This window comes from Phyllopteryx taeniolatus, chromosome 4, assembly GCF_024500385.1.
Source record: "Phyllopteryx taeniolatus isolate TA_2022b chromosome 4, UOR_Ptae_1.2, whole genome shotgun sequence".
Classification (NCBI taxonomy): domain Eukaryota; kingdom Metazoa; phylum Chordata; class Actinopteri; order Syngnathiformes; family Syngnathidae; genus Phyllopteryx; species Phyllopteryx taeniolatus.
Window position 1 is genome coordinate 30,116,841 of NC_084505.1, and position 20,786 is coordinate 30,137,626.

The window sequence follows — 20,786 nt, forward strand, 5'->3', positions numbered from 1 at the left end:
TGCGCTGCTAATGCATCTGATTTTTTATTTAACGTGCCTGTGAAAAAAATTAAATAAAATTACAAGTACAAATGTGGCCTCTTTTTTTTGGGGAGGCTTTTTTTTTTTGCCTTCTGGGAAAGAACAATTCTATTCCTGTATAAATACATACAAGGACACAATTGTTTCAGAGGAAAATCCAAATGAGACACTTTGTAAAATCTGAGGGGCGGAGAAAACGCTGAGATTTGATTCTCCAGATAGCCTCTGCTTCCTCTAAGGCAGGGGGTGACAAACTAATTTTTGTCACGGGCCACGTCGCAGTTATGGTTCCACTCGGAGGTCCGTTCTGGCTGCGAACCCATATGATTGCCTCATATTATTACATATACACAAATTAATGGATAATTACTTTTGAAATTAGAAGCCAGTAAAAACTGTTTGTTCAACTAAAGTATGAATTGTATTTTAAAAGGGGGGTTGGTAACAAAAAAATGCTTGGAATATCTCAACATTTTTAAAAGTGAAGCCGATTTGCAATTTTGGTATTCTAGCAAGAAGCACAAAGTCGATGCACACTCTTGCGGGCCACATAAAATGACGTGGCGGACCAGATGTGGCCCCCGGGCCACCAGTTTGACATATTTCCCAAAGGGTTGTAATATGGTTATGAGACATTAGCATTCCTTCACGTGACCAGAGAAACCCAATGTGCGTATAGCAAACCTTTTCGCTGGGAGACGAGTACATTGGAATAAAACCGCCAAACGGTCCAATCGGTTTTAGATGACAAGCAGGTAAGGAAGCGGCTTTTAAGCTTTCCCGATCCAACGTAGCCGAGATAATACTGCGGCTTCCTCTGGGACCGAAAGCGAGATGAGGCGGACAGAAACTGGGCTGATTTTAAATGACAAAAACACTTAATAGAGAGGAGACGGAAAGGAGGGGAAGGTGTTAGGAAAGCAAAGTATGTTGTTTCAAGAGGAGAACGCATGTGAATTTCGGTGTCGGTTGATCTTGTGAAGATCTATCGCGGGAGATTTTATTCTTCCAAGACTCATCCTCGGTTGCCTCGCACTAAGGTCGCAAATACTTCATTACCGCCGACACGCCGCACAGTGAATGAAGGAGGTGGGATGCGCGATACGCATCCTGATACACGGCCAGCGGCTTGACACGTTTACGATGCGTACGAAGCGAGCGACTACCGATCAACAATGATATCGCGCACTAATTAAGTTGTGATCTGATTTGACAGAAATTATGAGGCACTACCGGGGCTCCTTTGTTGTCACCAATTTATTTAACAACTAATAAAGCTAGAGGGTCTTCAATATCAATTATATGTAGGGAGCAACAAAAGCTTTGACCTATTGTAATGGACATTTGAAGCAGTGTTTTTTAATTCACGTTATCACATTGAGGCTGTAAGATTTGCATTTCTGGGAATTGTCCTTCCACCATTTTGATTCGGAATTTGTGCAAATAACAATACTTGAGCTTTTAAGATGGGCCAAAAATGGTTGCAATTTTATCCACTTGAATGTAGTTAGGATTTTCCCCTCATATAAAAGTGAACAGTTTTATGGTCAATATACAGTATCAATGGGAGGACACATAGTGGTAGTCTGTAATCATTTCTTGTTGGAACACACCAGGGGAACCGGAGATGATGTTATTATTGGAATCCTTTACGTTACATATACACGTACAGTTTCCCAATTGGCAGATGCTTGTGGTCATCTAGTTTTCTTTCCCTTGCCACCAACTGTGTATGTTTTCTTTAATTTGGTTCACAGCATGCATACATTAACAGCACGGCGCGTGCAAGTGCATTTAAAAATAAATAAATAAATAAATAAATAAATAAAAATGAAGAGACAGGTGTCCACACGCAGGCCAGGACACTGAGTCAACAAACAAGGGTCGCATTTAATCAAGACTAGTTTTGTTTATTTAGCAGTGGTTAGGTTTTCACTTACAAACCTCCCAAACTCCATTTCAAAATTCATCCTTTTAGACTCCGGCGAGAACATTCAAACAGTATTAATTCCCCTTGCTGGGAAAAGGGACAGCCTTTTCCCGGAGCTATCCATAACATCTGAATATAAAAATAAATACACAGAACGGGCTTTACCCTCAAGTGAGGAGTGGGGGTGGGGGGAGATATCTGGGCAGTGTATGTTTTTCCTCATTTGTATCAGTGTCTGGGGCAACATATTTCTCTCCGTACGTTGAAGCCCACCGCCGCCTCCCCTTTCGAAGTTGTAAAGCCGCCTTCTTTGGCTATCGGCAACTTCTTTATCTTCCCGTTTCTCCCCGCCGGACGCCCCCCTGCGCCAGTTAGCTCACCGCAAGCCGTTGGGAGGACCACAAGAATGCTTAAATCAGCATAATTAGCCCTGTGTGTACTTTAAACACGCACGTTTCCCCCAAGCCCGGACCCCTGCCGCCCGTACACCGCTGCGTATGCATCCACGGCCCGACTCTTTGAGTCAAACATTTCGGCAGTCAGTCGCACGCTCACTCACAAAACACAACACAAGGCGTAAATCAAAATGCCGCGTCGCTTTTCCCACCCTGCTTGGTCTCACTTGTGCAGCTGTTCCCCAACAACTGGCCCCAAAACCACTACGACCGCACTAACACACTTTACTGTGCGGCTTAGCATGAGGCGGCTAAATGAGTTTAGCATGGACGCTAAAAAGACGGTTGTAAAGTTTCCACAAGCCGGCTGGTAAAAATCAAGCGGGAGCAAGTGATGGCATGGAGTTTGCGGTTTGGGTCCCACACACATCTGTATGTGTTTTGGCTTTCACTGGCGCATTAACAAACAATTGCCTCCCAGCAAAGGCATGACGTTTGGCTGCACATGAGGATTACCATTACAGACCATTTAATAATCATAATCACCACCATCAAAAATGAATCAGCCCGAGCATGTGATGTTTATACTCGGGTGACTGTGAGGCTCATATTACCAGAGATCAGACTAGACACTGTTTGTAGGCATAGCTGGCGTATTGCCGTAAGTCTCTATTTACCTATAAGGGTAAAAACGTGGTTACGCAGCAGGTCAAGTTTGTGTGTCTGCGGGAGATAAGAGCAACCACGCAGCTGATACACGTCAAGTTTTCTTGGTGAGTGCGACCATGTCCAATCGAAACAAATAGAGCAGTCACGCCTACTGGGCTTGGGGCTGACCCCACAACACAACTTTAAGGATTATGATAGAGGTTTATTCATACACATTTTGCAATTGAATCACTCTGTGTCAAAACTGTCACCGTCGGCGATCTTGATTAATTGCACGGGCTATTTTTAAGGAATATTTGAATGTAAAAAAGTGTAAAAGGAAGTTGCGAAGTGTAAATAATCAGTCCTAATTTTAGTGACAAGTGTAAAACGAAGCTCAGACACACTGCAGATGCGCTGAAGAGTAAAATATAGAAACAACAACAAACATAATACATGAACATAACAAAATTGAGAGTTGCGATTGAGCATCTTCTGGTGCACTGCAATGGAAAAACTGCGACCCTGAATCTAGTTTTGAGGCTCCGCATACAATTATTATTATTTTTTTTTTTTTTACTGAACCACAAAAACATGATGCGATTGTCAAGGAATAAGCAGACTGCCACAAAGAGAGGAAACAAGTTGCAATAAAGTGCGGCTAGCTGGATCTCGCTTACGCTTAAAACAGTTTTTTTTGGGGGTGAAAAGCCCAGGTGCATTTTTTTGGATTGGCAGTTACATCTGTGACATTGCGATGCTCTTCACCGGCGACATTCAGCCGCTCCTGGAAACTAGTTGCCGGAGCCCACACACTGCGCAACCATTTTCGGTCGGTTTCGGTAGTTACTGCAAATAATCCTGTCGCCTTTTATTCATTAATTAATTTGTGCTCGTAAGCGCGGAAAGCAGGTAAATCCAGTGGAGAATATCATTTGCAGCACTGGCTTCGGAGGGCCATTCGAGTTGGGTTGAAATGTCATTCGCAGCTTAAAAACTCAATTTTTGAAGCGCCTCAAACACAGATGACATTCACAGTCTCCAATTACTGGCATGGACACATGCAAGTACACCCAACGAGGGCTAGTCAATGCTCAAAAGCATTTGTCAGCAACATTTGATCAAAGCGGTGTGATACTGTTAATGTGAGGATGTGTGCTGCTAACTAGCCACACGGAGGCCGGCGTCTGTGTGTGTGTGTTTGTGTTTTTGACATACACTATCACGCAAGCATGAGTGCACCCTTTAGCTGTGTTTGTCTGTCGCCACAACTTTGGATCTTACTCAGGGTTCAGCTGAGGTAAAGATATGATATTACGCAATGGGTTATAGATTTTTCCACCCCTGGCCAGCTGCCAGCGCACTCGACAGGAGAGAGAGTGAGAGCGAGTGAGCGAGAAGGGGGCGGCGGGCGGGGGTGAGAGAGCAGCACACTTTGTTCCACAATGTCCGATTCACCAACTGGCCTCCCCAGTTACAGCGAGGAAATTGTGCGTTCTTGCGAATGACTCCATAACACCGGGGAGCATCTCGTGCTGGTAAACGAGAAGAGTTTTATCATTTACATTTATGAGGTCTGTTTGATATTTCAGCCACCGCCTCCCTCATGCGCTGCTGCTGCTTGGCCTCTGTGCTATACACACACACACACACACAATGTAGGCAAAAAAATATATAATAATAATAATAAAACTAAGGTCGTCATTTGACATAGCATGAAGCACCAGCGTTGATTTAACCATGAAGTGGACCATATAAAGTCAACCTCCAATTTGTTTGGATTTGAAAACAATTTGACTTCGGGTAAATTATGGGAGTTAGAAATAATATCTTGCCTCGCATGTGAACGTGTAAAAATTAAGTTAACCGTAATTAATACAGGGGGCTCGACTGCCGATAGTAGCGACATCGCAGGTTTCGAGTTTACGAACAGTGTGCAAAGAACGAGTTTGAATTCATCATCACCTGGCACGAGGCACCGGTGAGCAGTGTAGTGGCTTTCATACAAATATTTACTGGAATTTATATAACTTTACTACAACTACTAACTTACGGCGCGTGTCAAATTAAGTACAAATTCAGGTTACATGGCTGCCGCATGAACAAGAACTCTTCATGGCGTTAATCCGTCAATGCTCACTGAGGTCTTGTGAGGTGCACTGAGATCTATATTTAAAAAAAAAAAAAAAAAAAAAAAAGTCTCACGGTCTGAGCTAAGGAGCTTTGTGCGACTTTAAAGATTTTTCACATACAATTTGTCATCATTTAAGGTCAATGAATTGTGAAAGCTAAAAAACAACAACATTACAGAACGTAACACGCGAGAAGCCGAGCACTCATCAGACAGGAACGCCATACTATCAAAGTGACTTAAAGATCGTCTAATGTGTGTGCGTGACAGACGTCTTGGGTGTGGACTACATCCAAAACAAGACTCGGAGCGGCTCGGTCTGTTTCCAATCAGACGCTCGCCTGCCACGGTGATCGACGCCACTCTTTTCTTGATTTACTCGCTGCATATGTTAATGAAACTTCTCATATCAAGTCTGGTCCACTTTTTTTTCCCGCCTGGATTAAGAAGGCATGCATACGGTTCGTGCACACACACACACACACACACACACACACACACACGCGAGGCATAGAAATGCTTTCACAGAGCCTCTCTGGCCTAGATCTCACATACAGAGGTAGTCTTTTAATTGGGCCCTTGATGCTCGACATAGGGCGTACTTCCTCTAATTAGCTATATCTATAGCGTATGGGAGGCTCTATGAATGCATGCATGTGTAAAATCCTCTTTTGAGCAACTCCAAACTAACTAAGAGCTTTAATTTCACGCTAGGCTGCATTGTGCCATTGAGTGGGGGTACCCCCCGCAAAAGACCCTGTGAGAAAATCAAAAGGAACGCAAAACACACCAATAGGTGACGGAGGATTGGGGGGGGGGGGGGGAGAAAGGAGCCCGTCTGAGACAAACAACAACACAACAACAAGGATAGCTCATCCCCCAACAATGACGATCGAGTTCTAACCGTCACTCCTCTTTTACAGAGAGCTAATTGACGAGGAGTATGATGGTGAAGGGGGTGGGGGGGGGCGGCCCCCGGCAGCTGCGAGAGGAGGGACGGACCGGAGTGGGCGACTCACGTTTCCACCATCTGATCATCTTATCAGCTGCTGCGATGTTTAATTCATGGGTGAAAGTTTTCACCGTCCCTTCTTTGAGTCTCAAATGTAGAAAGAAGTACGACACAGCATAACCTCCAAAATCCAATACCAACATCGATTAACTTTCAGTTTAAAAAAAAAAAAAAAAAAAAAAGCATCCAAAGTCATAGTTTAGTGGACATCGAAAAAATTAATAACTCCAGAAGAGTATTTCACTTTTCTTTGCCCCCCCCCCCCATTTCTTGTGTGAAGCCACCACAGAATCGTACAAGTGAAGGCAAAGAGAAAAAGTGCCAAATTCAGGTTGCTCTGCATGCAACTATAGACGGCTATACTGTAAATAACCAAAACAAAAACACATTGGTTTAACCCTTCTTCACTTGCTTGCAGAGCAGTCTTGAGAAGTAAAGGTTCCTTGTTTTCCGTTCTTTTCTTAAAATGGCGATATAACCCAAATTTGTATTTAGGTCTACACACGTTGTAGTTTATAACGATCGCAGTCGTAAAGTCATAATTTCAGTAAATATTTGTATGAAAAGGCCTTCTAAGGCCATAGATGTAAAACAATCAAATGAACCTGTCGTAAACTAAACATCTGTCTGCTTCGCCTCCATTTTTCACCATTTGTTAGCGTGTCTCGTTTCGTCCGATGCGTTCAACGCAGCGTTGTTTTTACACTTTCCCACAGAACTACTTAGATGTCGAAAAAGTAGTGCCCCAAACTGTGCTGATTTGTGCAAAAGTAGCCAAAGATGCTTGTCACCGTGCGACGTACTCTAAAACCCTCAATCGCTGATATCGTTATTTAGATGGTTGGGCTATTGTGTTAGCTCTGTTGCTACACTAATGTAGCGTAACAACAGTCGCCTTTTTATGACATCAACCTTGTGCATCACCCGCCAGGCATGATCGCTCCAAACCGCGCTTAACCCAACTGTTCTATTAATCTAACCGTTGGATTGGGCGTAACCGTAACTGCAGCGACGCTACTACGTCACCCGCAAATACTGGACGTAAACAATATTGTTACACTACGATACAATGTACACCACGACAGTGTACATTCCTTGAAAACTAATTGTACCACCAGATATTTTGATACATTTGCCTTTTATTGTATTTTTCTTGATCTCATTAATTTTATTGTCTTTTCTATATATGTGTTTTAAAAATAAAATGAGGAACGATAAGATAAATTTCATGTAATTTTAAGGAGAAAAAGAAATACCGTATCGGAATACATATCGTTGTCGGGATATACAATTTTGTCAATTTAAATCCATATAATGAACGTTGGTACTTTCCATTCTCGTGAGCAAAGCTTTCGGGTTTAAACAAAAGGAGGCTCCTCCTGAGCAGGAAGAGCACACTGACTGGCTTTTTATCAAAAGTACACATGCATGACCGCTCAATACAAGTATATCGCAAAGCAACACAAGACAGCTATAGGGGCCGCCCGGTTCCACTGGCCGCAGATCAGCGTAAAGCTAATCCGCACTGGGAGGCCAGAGGGAGGCTATTCACACGTGCGGCACATATATCTGCATACACAATAATAACTTGCATCCATGCAAGGGGACAGCCACCTATTACTCTGCGGTGCCAAGCGCCTCGGTTAAGCTTGATAAATCCATTTTCAACGGGCAGTGAGGGAGACTGTGCAGATAAGGGATGAGCACACTGCCGGATTGAGTGTAACTCCAAGATTCACCTTTTTTTTTCTTTTTTTGGGGGGGGGGGGGGGGGGGGCGAGGGTGGGCACTGAAGAACTCTCTTCTCCAAATCATGCTTCCTCCTTCTTTGCAATCATCTTCCTAAGTGACACATTTGTGCCATTCTCCAACATCCATTCATCCGCCCATCGCGGCCCACCAGCTCTCGCGTAGCGGCCAAGCCGTGTAAGGTGGGCCTGGTCCGCATCCAGAAGGAAGGATGAATAAATAAAAAGAACACAATGTACCCCTGGGTTGCGCCCGCCCGCCTGGCGTCCTGGCACCCAAGTCTGCCCACTTTCAGCCGGCCTTCCTTCCACTACAGCAAACCTATTCTTCACTGCATTTACTGGGCCGACTCGGCGCCTGTGCGTTCGCGTCGAGTATGTTACGAGATAACGCTCGCCCACCTCGCTTTACACGTGTGACTCAATGGAATCGGCCCCAAATCTGAATGCGTGCACGCCATCGCACGGTATGAACGGGGCCTGAATGTGAGGCTTTCGCTTCGCCGCGTCACAGGCTGCAGAGTCAAGCATTCGACCACAATGCTATGTCACGGCAAAAAAAAAAAAAAAAAAAAAAAAAAAAAAAAAAGATGTGCAGACTAGCATTTACACTTTGCTCTCTTGCGTCCCTAGTTAACATTTTTTGGCATCACCCCCTAAAAACGATTGCGTGACTGCTAAGAGACGAGTCTTCACGTCCCAACTCTCACGCATGCTTTTGTGTACATAAAATACTTTTTGAAAGGATGTTGAGGGACAGTCATTCACACTAGTGCATTTGTCTGGGGAGAAAAGAAAAATAAAATAAAAAAATCAATCAATCAAATAAAACGCTAGAATGTGAATGCTGAGACAAGCATTCACACGAAGGCCGGCGTGGGTCGGAGAAAATATTTTCCTGCAATCAATCTTTCACATTAACGTTGTGGTGTGCCAAAAAAAAGATATTTATTTAAAATGAAAAAAACCTATAATGAGTAAATGCTGAGGAACAAGCATTAGAAATTCAAGACACTACAGCCTGCATTTCCCCAGTGCTGCACGATAAATGTTTAGACTTTTCTAATTACGGCTAAAAATAAGAAAACAAAATCAATATTGGACTTTATTCTAACTTCTGCAAGGCGATGCTGTTGGGTGTCAAACAATGATTTTGGAAAAAAAAGTAAAAATAAATCAAGCATGCACACCAATGCTTTTGTTTTCCCCAAAAATAATGTTTGAATGCCGACAGACAAGCGTTCCGACTGATGTTATTACTTACTCAAAAATATTTGTTTTTTCTGCTAAACTATCATAAGTAAATAAGATCATGGACAGAAAAGCAAAGATGGCCCAGCATTGTAGGAAGATCGCAGGACTTTACCCAAAATCCAATGTAACCGCTCTGCTATTCCCGAATCACAGCGCCTGGGAGATATGATTTCAGATTCTTTTGTGATCGCTATGATATGCTGCTATGTATTAACCCCTGTTCAACCGCATCTCACAGCATTCAAACGTAAGTTTCGAGTCCATTCTTTTCTTGAGAAGATCCTAATTTCGATACATGAATCTTGTGTTGCGCATCCGTGCAACTACAAAACGAAAAAGCTCCATTAAAATAAAATGAAAAAATTCCCAAAATTAAATAATAATAACAATCACGGCACGGGCATAAATAATTTGACATGAAACCCAAATGGCTGAGAATAAAAAAAATAACAAAAGTTCTTTTTTCCCCCCCCCCAAAAGATCTCTTGCACCAAGTTGAGCATCTCATTAGTTTGCACGCAGCCTCGGAAGTTGGCAGCGTCGGCGGGGACTTAACTGGAAGCCGAGATAATTGATTTGAAAACGCCGCACATAAAAGTTTTAATTAAAGACGCCCCCGCAACCTTCATATCGCATCAAAACTTTATGCAAATACTTTTTCTGCCGTCACGGGGGCTGTGAAGCACTGCCAGAGTTCCACTTTTTTGGCTTCACCTATCCGGGCAGGGACATTTCCAACAAAGCTCTTTAGCGCTATTAATAATGCACTCGAAGGTTGTTTACACCGCTCTTTTTTTCGTCAAATATTAATTATTCACGAGGTGTGATCGAGGAATGACGACAACAAACAACCCCAATTCGCGCGCGTTACCTTCAAGTGTGCAGCTTCGACATAAAAGAGTGGATTCCAAAATAAAAGTGCATGCAAGTGAACTACTGAATTATTATTATTATTATTTTTTTTTTATATTTTTTTCCCCCCACGCAAATTTGATATTCATCTTCAGGAGCATGCCCATCATGCACTGCACGGCCCATTTGCTGCCAATTCATTTTAATTAACGGAAAGACAAAGGGAACTCGGACGCTCACACCAGCAGGCTTGGAAATCATCTGTACTAAATATGCAAAAATCAAATGGAATATTGATTAGGAAATATGCCACACACGCAAGCCCGCACGCACGCACGCACGCGCACACACACACACACACACACACACACAGCCTTATGCCAGAGTGACAGACGGCCGAAAGGTCAAGGGACGTGTAAGGAGTCATTTAAAGGACACAAGTGATGTGATTAATTCGACTTATACAAGAGTGATTAAAAATTGTTGTGATTCGCTTGTGCCAACGGTCAGAGGAAAAAAAACAAAAAAAAACAAACAAACAAACAAAAAAACTCAGCTAGGACGGCCTGAAATAACACTGAGAGGGAATCCACGTTTTCCACCGTGGACACGCGCACACACACACACACACACACACCTCTCCGTTTAAGGACACAGATCCTCTCATTTATGGAATTGAAAAAATGAATATCACATTTTGGCACGTAAAAAAGCCAACTAGAATTGTAGTAAAGTATTGTGCAAAAACTTGTGTATTATGTATAAAATGATATTAGACTACTTCAGTAATGATATTAAATGTAATGGCAGCTCCTGATCAGAGAATAATGAAAATCCGACATCAGGTATGAAAAACATAAAATTATGAGGCTAAAATTGGAGCCTGTGAACCAGGGCCACAAAAAGTACATCTAAATATGTTTGCAGCTTTTCTAAAAATTGAGGCAAAAAAAATATAATCTGCATTTTTCTATCATCATATATATAATCATTTTAAAAGCTACTTTCTGCTATTCTTAAGGAGCGTAATATATAAAGCAGAGTCGCAAAATGTAGAATAAACTAAAAAGGTCATTAGGGGCATGACCTTTTCTGTATTCCTTTATTAAATTCATGACGAGTAATAAAAACAATTTTAAAATGTGTTATTCACCACATTAAAACAAACGTAGAACAATGATTTACTAAAAGAAAAAGGAAAAATCACTTTGAAATTACAATTTGGATAAATATGGCATCATGCTGTAAAACAGAAGGTCAACTATCTCCTTAAATTTTCCTTTTTTTGAATAAAAGTACATTTTGCACCGTGTGTACTTACGCTATAATATGGAATTCAGCTTTAATTCCATTTGTCTTACATCAACCTGAATTATTTTTAAGTGTAAAATTCAATCTGCTTTACAAGGCCCGTAAAAAAAAAATAAGAAGACATTTGTGCAGGTGCCTTCACACACAACAACAACAAACTGAGCTATATTTTTCATAATAATTCTTATTAATTGCAGTAATAGGTCAAGATCACATTACTGTGATTCCAAAAAATCTTTTCTAAAGAAATATGTATGATGACCACGTGAAATCCATACACTTAAATGAATCTCGCAATGCAGCCAATATGTATTCAATATCATTTAAAAAAAAAAAAAAAAAAAAAAAAACGAAATAAAAATGACATGCTTCAAAAATCGCCTTGACGTATAATAGGTCAAGAGCATTATTTTCCTGCTCTATCAATCCTCCAAGTGTACAGCTCGCGCCTTGAACGCACCACAATGATCGTTTTTTTGTTTTTTTTGTTTTGTCCAAATGACACCAACGTGAACACGTCGGGTCGTCCACCGTGGCCCTGAAAGCAACACGACAGCGCCGACTCGCCCTCGTCGGCGCGGGCGCGCGCGCGCGCGTGTGTATGTTCGTGCAGCTCAACTCCACTTCCTCGGAGCGGGGGAAACGGTCCGTGAACGCAACAAGTCGGTTAAACCTGTCGGTGTGGTTTCACGTTCAATTGCGTCCGCTTGGCTGGAATCGGGCTCCAACGCGAACCTACTGTACTTCGAGATTAGTTTGATGAAAAATAAAAATGAAAAAAAAAAGGAAAAAAAATAAAATCATCATCATAATAAAGTGCGACAAGCGCCATTTTCTCTCGATAGCGAACGTAGCGCCGCGTCGGAACGTCTGTTGGAAAAGCGCCGTTAAAAACCGAAAAGGAACGACGGGCGGAAAAGTGATAAAAGAGTTGAAAATGGGGCAAAGGAAGGCGGAAAACGCGGCAGACGGGAACCGGAGTATAGCCTCAGGCGCACAAGACCAGGGGGGGAGAGAAAAAAAAAGAAAAAAGGAAGACGAAGCGGGCAACCCCAAATGCGATTCGAATGTCCTTCCGCCCACCCCGTTAAAAGACGAGAATAGTGCGTACCTGTGTCAAGCAGTAAGGGGAGTACATGGCTGAGTCTACAGGTGGCGGTCGGAGCGGTCGCGAGTCAACGTGGATGGAGGAGGTTCGCTGCGGTGCCGCATCGCAAAGGCTGGCCGACACTCGCTGCTGTGGCTCGGTGCAGGCTCTAACCCCGCCTCGCTCACTGTGCCGCCGAGCTCCGCACCAACTTGGAGGGGAAACTTTTTTTTTCCCTGCTGCTCTGCCTCCCGCCCGCCCTCGCTCGCTCGCTCGCACTGCACCCCCCCCCCCCCCCCCCCCTGTCCCTCCCCCACCACCCCTCCCACCTCCGCTGCCCTCCCCTCGCATGCACAACTGGAACTCTACTGTACATCCACTGTTTGCTTTTCATTGCAACTTTGAAAACTACCGAGCGTCGCCCTGCAAAACTGAACCCAATGGAAAAGCCGCGGTAAAGTAACAATCTGCGTGTTTCCAGAATGCGAGTGAATGCACCATATTCTACACACACAAAAATACATTCGAGCAATGCATTCAGATGATTAAAAACTGCAAGACTTGACCAAGCTTCGTTTTTTTTTTGCGCCCTCTCCCTCATTCAATCAATGAGATTGAGAGTCAAAATAAAATAAAGTGTCCGAACATGTAATTTAATTTCCTCAATTTTTGTTTCATTTTCTATTACATATCTTGATGGCACTTTATCTTCCATCTCTTCCTTTTCTTTATTGCTTGCCCTCATGAAGGTGACCTGGAGCCTATCCCTTCTGACTTTTGACTCACCCACATTCACGTTCGCACCTATGGACAATTTGGGGTCTCCAATGGACCTTAGGTCATGACGCATTTGTGACCATTTCTCGGATTTTGTGCAACCGGAACCAACATTTTCTTATATTTATCAGTTGTTTTTCTGCTCCTTCGCCCGCCATTGCTTTTGTGGCGTTTCTGTTTTGTCAAACAATTGTGACACTTGATGACATACACGTCGGATGCGCGCCACTTGCGCATACGTACTGCAGTCAGTCACATTGGATAAATATCTGATTTATATCCACATATGAAGAGACATTGACATGAAAAAAATCTGATACATGTCACATTGGGACAAAAATTTAATCAGAACAGAACTGACCTGCAGTGTGAACACAGCCTAGCATGCGTGATTGTGGAATGTGGGAGGAAGCTGAAGTGAGAGAAAACCCAGGCAAGTACTGGGGGAAAAAAAAAAAAAATGAACCCCCCCACCCAAAAAAAGAAAATAAAAGGTGCACGAGGCATATCTTTGTGGTACTCCTTCAGAATTTGTCATTAAGGTTAATACAGTGGAACCGCAATTTAATGGACCCTGATTTAACAGAATTCACATTTAATGGACAAAAAATAACATCCAGTTGGAACACAAAATCACCCCTCCCATGCACCAAGTTTGGATAAACCTAAACTTTTCAAACATTTTAAAGCATTAAAAGCATTTATATATATATATATACTTACAATAATTTTATACCGTACTGGTAAAAACAATTGTGTACTGTTTTCTGTGTAAAAAACTGACAGTCGGATTTAACAGACGACCCTGCCCTCTATTAGTCTGTTAAATCGAGGTTCCACTGTACTGTTAGTTTTTTTTTAGCAATACTTGATTTATTTTTTTTTACATTTGCATGTCGGCTAAGTATGTTCACTGTTACTTCAAACATTGCTGCTAGAGGTTAATAAAGTTTTTCTGAACGTCAGAGCTGAATCCTGGTACAGTATTTCTATTTCCATTATTTCAGAGAATGTCTTGCTAATTTGCGTCTGCGATGGAACTACAGTAATCAGTGTTTAATTTACAGTAGCAGGAAACGCTGGCTCCGACACTGACCAAAATTTGCTTTGGATTATTTTTTTACAAAGTGAATTTGAGGAACCACGCTATCTTTTCCTGTAAGTTATAAATGACACCACATCATATTTAGAAATTATTATTTTTTTTTTTTAAATAATTCCAACTATTTCTATGGACCCCCTGGGATGCTTTGAACAAACCAACAAAGTTTTACTGCAAGATGTGCATTTGGTTTCTGGCTGCTTGTAATTTATTACCCTCTCTTTGTGTGTGTGTGCGTGCGTGCATCAGCAGCTCCCATTGCAACGTGCTGCGTATATACTATACATACGCAGACAATTGATACCTGAACTTGGGCCGAGTGGTCCAAAGCCGCTTCGATGTGACTCCCATTGTATGCGAGTGATACTCTCTGGTTCTAATCAGCCTCAGCTTTATCCTCACCCGCTCCCTGCTCCTCGGCCTAATCAAACTCATATACAGTATGCGGGCAGAGTGCCTGCAATTACACATAAGCCCCTGCCTGCCGAATGTGTGCGTGTGTGTGTAGCAGCATTGTGTAGTGTGTGAATAACACTGAGTGTGTGTTTGTGTGTGCGCTATAGGGTCCGGTCTTGGAGGTTGAAGTCACCCCGGTGCTTCAATGCCAAGTTTTTAAAGTGTTTGTGTGTGTGTGTGGGTGGAGGGGGGTGGGGGGGGGGGGGGGGGTGTTTGGTACGAAGCTTTACGAGACCTATGTGGAAGATACTTACCACAACGCGTGCGCACACACACACACTTTCGTCTTGCGCTCAAGGATACATAGGCTAGCAACAGTGGGGAACAAAATGGGGAAAATAGTGTAAAAGGTGAAGGGTACTGAGACTATTTCTTTCCATGAGTCCCCGCCCGGTCCAAACCACACCCCAGCACGGCACAGGTCCAAACCCCAAAGCTGTTGTGCACCCCCTTTCTCTTTTTCCTTTCCCTCTCCTGCAAACCGCTTTCTCCTTCCACTCTTCATCATTTAGTTACATGTAAAATATGCACAGTCCAGAGTCAAATGTATTCGAGCCGAGGTACGTCGCATCGTAATATATATAGTATGCAGGAGAACTCAAACTTCAATATTTTGTTACAGCAAGCAGTTGTGTCAAGTGTCTGTAATAGAATTTGTTATTTCAATTTTTTTTATTAGAACAATCAACTATCAATGATTTTCACACTGAATAGGCAGCGCTAATAAAGTATTTATTACATTTATGTTGAATAAAGTTTGCTCGAAAATGGAAACATATGTAACTATTGTAATTCCACAGGGGCGTTGATTTACTAAACTGCTGTTTGGGGGAGGCGTCGTTTGAAACAATCTTATTACCGGTTGCTATTTGGCGAGTCAAGTTTAAAACGAAGACTAGATACGGCAAGAAACGTGGAACAAGTAAGTCACGTAGGTCCTGGAACATTAACACTCAGGTTCATTCATCTGCGAGATTGCTTCGGTGCTGCTGATTTGGTTAGCAACTGCATTGAATGTCTCAAAAGTTTCTGATGAACTGAGAGAATTACAGTGACTATCCAGCGCTACATTTAACGCTAGTGAACATTTAGTGAACTGTACTCACTGCTAAATTGGGCCGCTCGTCACTCATGCAGACAAATTCACTGGTTCACGTTTATCTATAAAACAGTCATTGGCAAGACACCGGCCTCTCTTCGCTCTCTGCTCACCATGCATACCACCACCCGCGCTATCTGTTCCAGCAGTTTCATTAACCTCTTGGTTCCCAAAGGCCGCCGTACTTTTGGTCAATATTCTTTTCAATTTTCTGCCCCAAACGCTACAAAAAACAAACAAACATAAAACTCACCTCATTCATCCCAAAATCATTGTTTAAAAAGTTAGTGAGGGAGGCTGTACATGACCCGCTGCACCTGTTTTTAGCCCGTTATGAACCTTTTATTCATCACATGCAATGAGGTCAGGTATTATGGATATATGTAACTATATCACATTGTACAGTTTTTCTTTTATTTGACTCTGCTGTTTGCGTCCAGGTTAACATTGCAAATGACAATGTGTTCTCAATTGCCTTACCTGGATGGATGGATAAATAAATAAATACACACATGCATCAAATATTTGCAGGAGGAATTTTATATTTTTCATTGTCTTTGAGATGCTGCATTTCAAAGGGCTTAATACTGAAATAAATAAACGCCTTTAAGTGGTTGATGTATAACCTCCATAAGACGGGTGGTGATAATTGATAAAACAATCCACGTATTAACAAGCTGAACTAATATCAACAACGTTTCACATCTTTTTTCCTACAGTTTTTTTAAAGTGCAACTACCCGTTTACCCCAAACATTCTGAGCCGCTTGATTGCCTCATAAAGCTGCTCTGAATAAATGATTTGATTGGCTGAGTTGTATCACATGGGGGTTTGCGATGCAAACGATTGGCTGGCACTGTCTTCCTGTGTGCAGACATTTACAACGGTAATGACCAGAAAAAACAAAATCCCCAAATAGTTGCGCTGGTTAAATAGAGTTAAGGGTGAGTCAAAATAATCTATTACTCATCTGGAGTAAATTAATACGGAACGGTGTCCTAGTCCAGTTCCAGAGCTTTTGACGACCTCCAGTCGACACGGTTCTTCTACAGCATCTGACTTTAGCGGCCTTCTTTGTCTGTAGCTGGAGTCGAGCCTAGACGCCCATCTCAGTATTCAACACGACGCAGGCCCCCCGGCAGCCAAATAACAAACTATAGCAACCACAGGAGGCGTTACAAAACTGCACAACTCAGGTTTGCATGGAAAAACTCCACATCTCCCATCTTTGACCGCCACCCTAAGAAAAGCCCCCTCCCCTCCAGCTCTGGCGGTTTCCGAGACTGTGTTTGCCACACGATGAAAAAAAAAAAAACACATGGTGTGACAACACTTTAGCGTGTTGTGGTCTCCCGTTGACACGCACCGCAGGCCGCGCATTTTATGTTTACCATCTCCTGTGGTTACGCTGTACGTTAAAAGCCAAGGCTGATATCGCCATTAGCGGGCGAAATGTGCGAGACAGGTGGTTGTGTCTCCCTTTCAAAATGCTGTTTATGTGGGCACGCCACTCATGTACATACAGTACATGTACAGCCATATGCGGTCAGACTGGCCATTATGGCTAACAAGCACCACATACACACTTGTCGATGGGAAGAGATGTTAAGGGGGCTGTTTGCAATCTCAGTGTGTGTGCGTGTGTGTGTGTGTGTGCACGCAGCAATGTGTCGGTCCTGCTGTTTTTTAAATGTTTACCGTGTGTAACGGCAGCTCATGTTTTCAGCACGGCTGCTTTAGATAGAGTTTTTGTTTACATACACCGCGAGGTAAATGTATCCATCTTCACGCAGCAGGTAGAATACAGTCCTTCATACAGTTATATGTCTGTGAAGGTCAAGTGCGGTGTCATTCTATGAAGTAGTATTATGGCCACACTGAAAAATGTACAAATTTAAATTGCAAAAAGAAATGTGTCGCAAGCAAATTAACAATTGAATGTAAAAATTCCTACGAAGGTAATTACAACAATTTAAGGCCAAACGCCACTGCCTTATATTGCAATAATAATATATAACATTTGCTATGAAACAGTATGTTTAAAGTTGTTTTAAATCAGTGGCTTGAATGGAAAATGTTCTCTATTAGAGTGCATCATCTTTCATTAAAAAAAATAATAATAATCCTCAGTAATTCCTGTGAGAACACGCATGGTGCTAAATGTGTTAAATATGTTGTTGGGGACCTGTGGAGAGTGTGAGGCTGTCAAAAAATATATATATATATATTCTGCTACATACGTATGAGTCTTCCTCATTTTTTAACCACAGTGAGTCAATGTAGATCATTTGAATCCACTCAGCTTGTTTGTATTGCCACAAAAAAAGAATCACTTGTGTTTGCAGTTCATTCGTTTGCCAGTGTGTGTGTGTGTGTGTGTGTATGTGTTTGTATACCCTGTATGTATCAGACACAAGGAAACATTCAGGAACCCCTGGGCCTCTGACAGAATCGTCGTTCACCAGGTAAGCGTCGGTAGCCTGTAAAAAAGAAGGAGAAAAAACAATTGTGAAATAGACTCACTCAAAAATGGTTAATATGTGCATAGGTGATGGTCATAATAATAGATAGTTGATTGTTAAGAATTGTGTAGAATTCAATAATTCATCATGTCGCCAAGCTATTGAGGCAAAATGGAGGGCACTACTAGACTGCAAAGACGCCCCCTGCTCCAGTGTGTTCCACTAACATGTGTGTGTTCACTGTGATGGGTTAAATGCAGAGAACACATTTCGTGTGCATGCATGCATGCTCATGACAATAAAAGGTGATTCTTCTTCTTCTTCTGTTGACTGACTCTCAACTAGTTTGCTGTCTAAAGAAGTCCAACATGACATCAGCTACATCCGCGCTATGACACAACACCTCCAGGCGGCAGTATTCTGCCGAAAACAAGGCTAGCATGGAAACAGGCGTTCAGAACGTCGAGATTCTTCTCCCATCACAAATAAATATTTCAAAAACTAAATTAAGTAATCTCGCGATTGGAATCTATTGATGAAGCGTCAATTTTCCTCACAATCAATCAAGGTAATTTACGCAAATGAGGTAAGGCACATTCAAGCAGTTTAGCGTTTATGCAATCTGCTCGTTTTAGAAACTGTAGAGAGAAAAATGCACCATAACTAGTAGAAAAATATATATTTTTGGAATGTTTTTGAAATAATAAATGTTAACAGTAATGTCATACAGCATTTTCATGGACAATGTCAGGAGAGGTTTTTACATGGAGGTTAGTTACACTTGCTTGGAAAATGCTGCAATCGTGATTGTACTTAATTCCTGTACCACTTTTTCTCTTAAATTCTCAGAGAACACTTTGCCCAAATACAGTGTCCGAAACGTTACACTTTCAGGCTGCACCAGCACTGGTAACAATTAGGGTTGAACCCCAATCTGTTCGGAAATCAGGGCCAATCACATAATTTTCCGCAATTCGCTTAAGGGTGAAAAAGATCCTTTTTTTTTTTCATTTTCTGACGTTTTAAAAGGTATAATAAGGTGACAAAATAATCCTGAGGTACAAAGCTATTGCCAAATGGAACAGCAATAGCTTAGTTAAATATTACACCATGTAACGTTCCCCCATCCCCACGACTACTGGGATTCCATAAAAATGCTTGTCGTTTATTCAAGCTCCAACCTTTTAAGCCCAGTTGTTCAACACCTATTTAAAAAAAATTATAATAATAAAAATAATAAAAAATATCCAATAACTCAGCAAAGACGACTTCAACAAGTCGAAGCTTTGCCAAAAAAAGATATTTCTGCTAGGAACCATGTGTTGGGCCACTGATAAACTTTACCAAAAACGACAGAAGATCATTTGTAAGTGATTTTTAAGACACTGGTAGATGTGTAATGTAGATATAACATGATTTATGAGTGAGCTGAATGATAGTTAGCGTGTTTTTTGGTAATTGCTAGCGCGCTAATGCTAATTGCGATTGCCAACCAGTTATCCTGCCGCATTTTGCTCTCTCAATGCCACTGCAAACTGTAGGCCGGTCCCAAGCCCGGATAAATGCAGAGCGTTGCGTCAGGAAGGGTATCCGGCTTAAAACTTTGCCAAACAAATATGAGCGTTCATCCAAAGAATTCCATACCGGATTGGTCGTGGCCCGGGTTAACAACGTCCGCCACCGGCGCTGTCAACCTGCAGGGCGCCGGTGGAAATTCAGCTATTGTGGGTCGAAGTCAAAGAAGAAGAGGTGGAAAGCGGGTTCTTCACCAAAAAGAGAAGAGGAAAGAGCAGAGCCTAGAACCGAATGTGGGGAATTTGAATGTTGGGACTATGACGGGAAAATCTCGGGAGTTGGTTGACATGATGATTAGGAGAAAGGTTGATATATTGTGTGTCCAGGAGACCAGGTGGAAAGGCAGTAAGGCTAGAAGTTTAGGGGCAGGGTTTAAATTATTTTGCCATGGTGTAGATGGGAAGAGAAATTGAGTCAGGGTTATTTTAAAAGAAGAGTTGGTAAAGAATGTCATAGAGGTGAAAAGAGTATCAGATCGAGTGATTAGGCTGAAACTTGAAATTGAGGGTGTTAAGTATAATGTGATTAGTGGCTATGCCCCACAGGTAGGATGTGACCGAGAGGTCAAAGAGAAATTCTGGAAGGAGCTAAACGAAGTAGTTCTGAGCATCCCAGACAGAGAGAGAGAGTCTTGATTGGTGCAGATTGTAATGGACATGTTGGTGAAGGAAATAGGGTTGATGAAGAAGTGATGGGTAAGTACGGCATCCAGGAAAGGAGACAAAGTTTGAGAGAGCAGACTTGGATGGTTTGGACACGTCCAGAGGAGAAATAGTGAGTATATCGGCAGAAGGAGGATGAGGATGGAGCTGCCAGGCAAGAGAGCTCGAGGAACACCAAAGAAAAGGTTGATGGATGTCGTGAGGGAACACCTGAGGGCAGTTGGTGAAAAGGATGACGCGCTGTGGCGACCCCTCAAGGGACGA

General features: G+C 42.3%; 1 protein-coding gene across 10 annotated transcripts in view; it reads right to left on the minus strand.

Moving 5' to 3' along the window:
- Positions 1 to 20,786, minus strand: part of LOC133477130 (nuclear factor 1 X-type-like) — a 178,787-nt gene that overhangs the window by 103,785 nt on the left and 54,216 nt on the right. For 9 of the 10 annotated variants that reach the window (XM_061771526.1, XM_061771525.1, XM_061771527.1 and 6 more), the window contains one exon: positions 18,220 to 18,303. Coding sequence is in view for 8 of the 10 variants with exons in the window: in XM_061771527.1 (XP_061627511.1) it covers positions 18,220 to 18,303 (84 nt within the window). In the remaining 2 variants the exon portion in view is untranslated. Of the gene's footprint in view, positions 1 to 12,413; positions 12,650 to 18,219; positions 18,304 to 20,786 lie in introns of those variants that run through there. The other variant, XM_061771519.1, reaches the window with a different exon arrangement.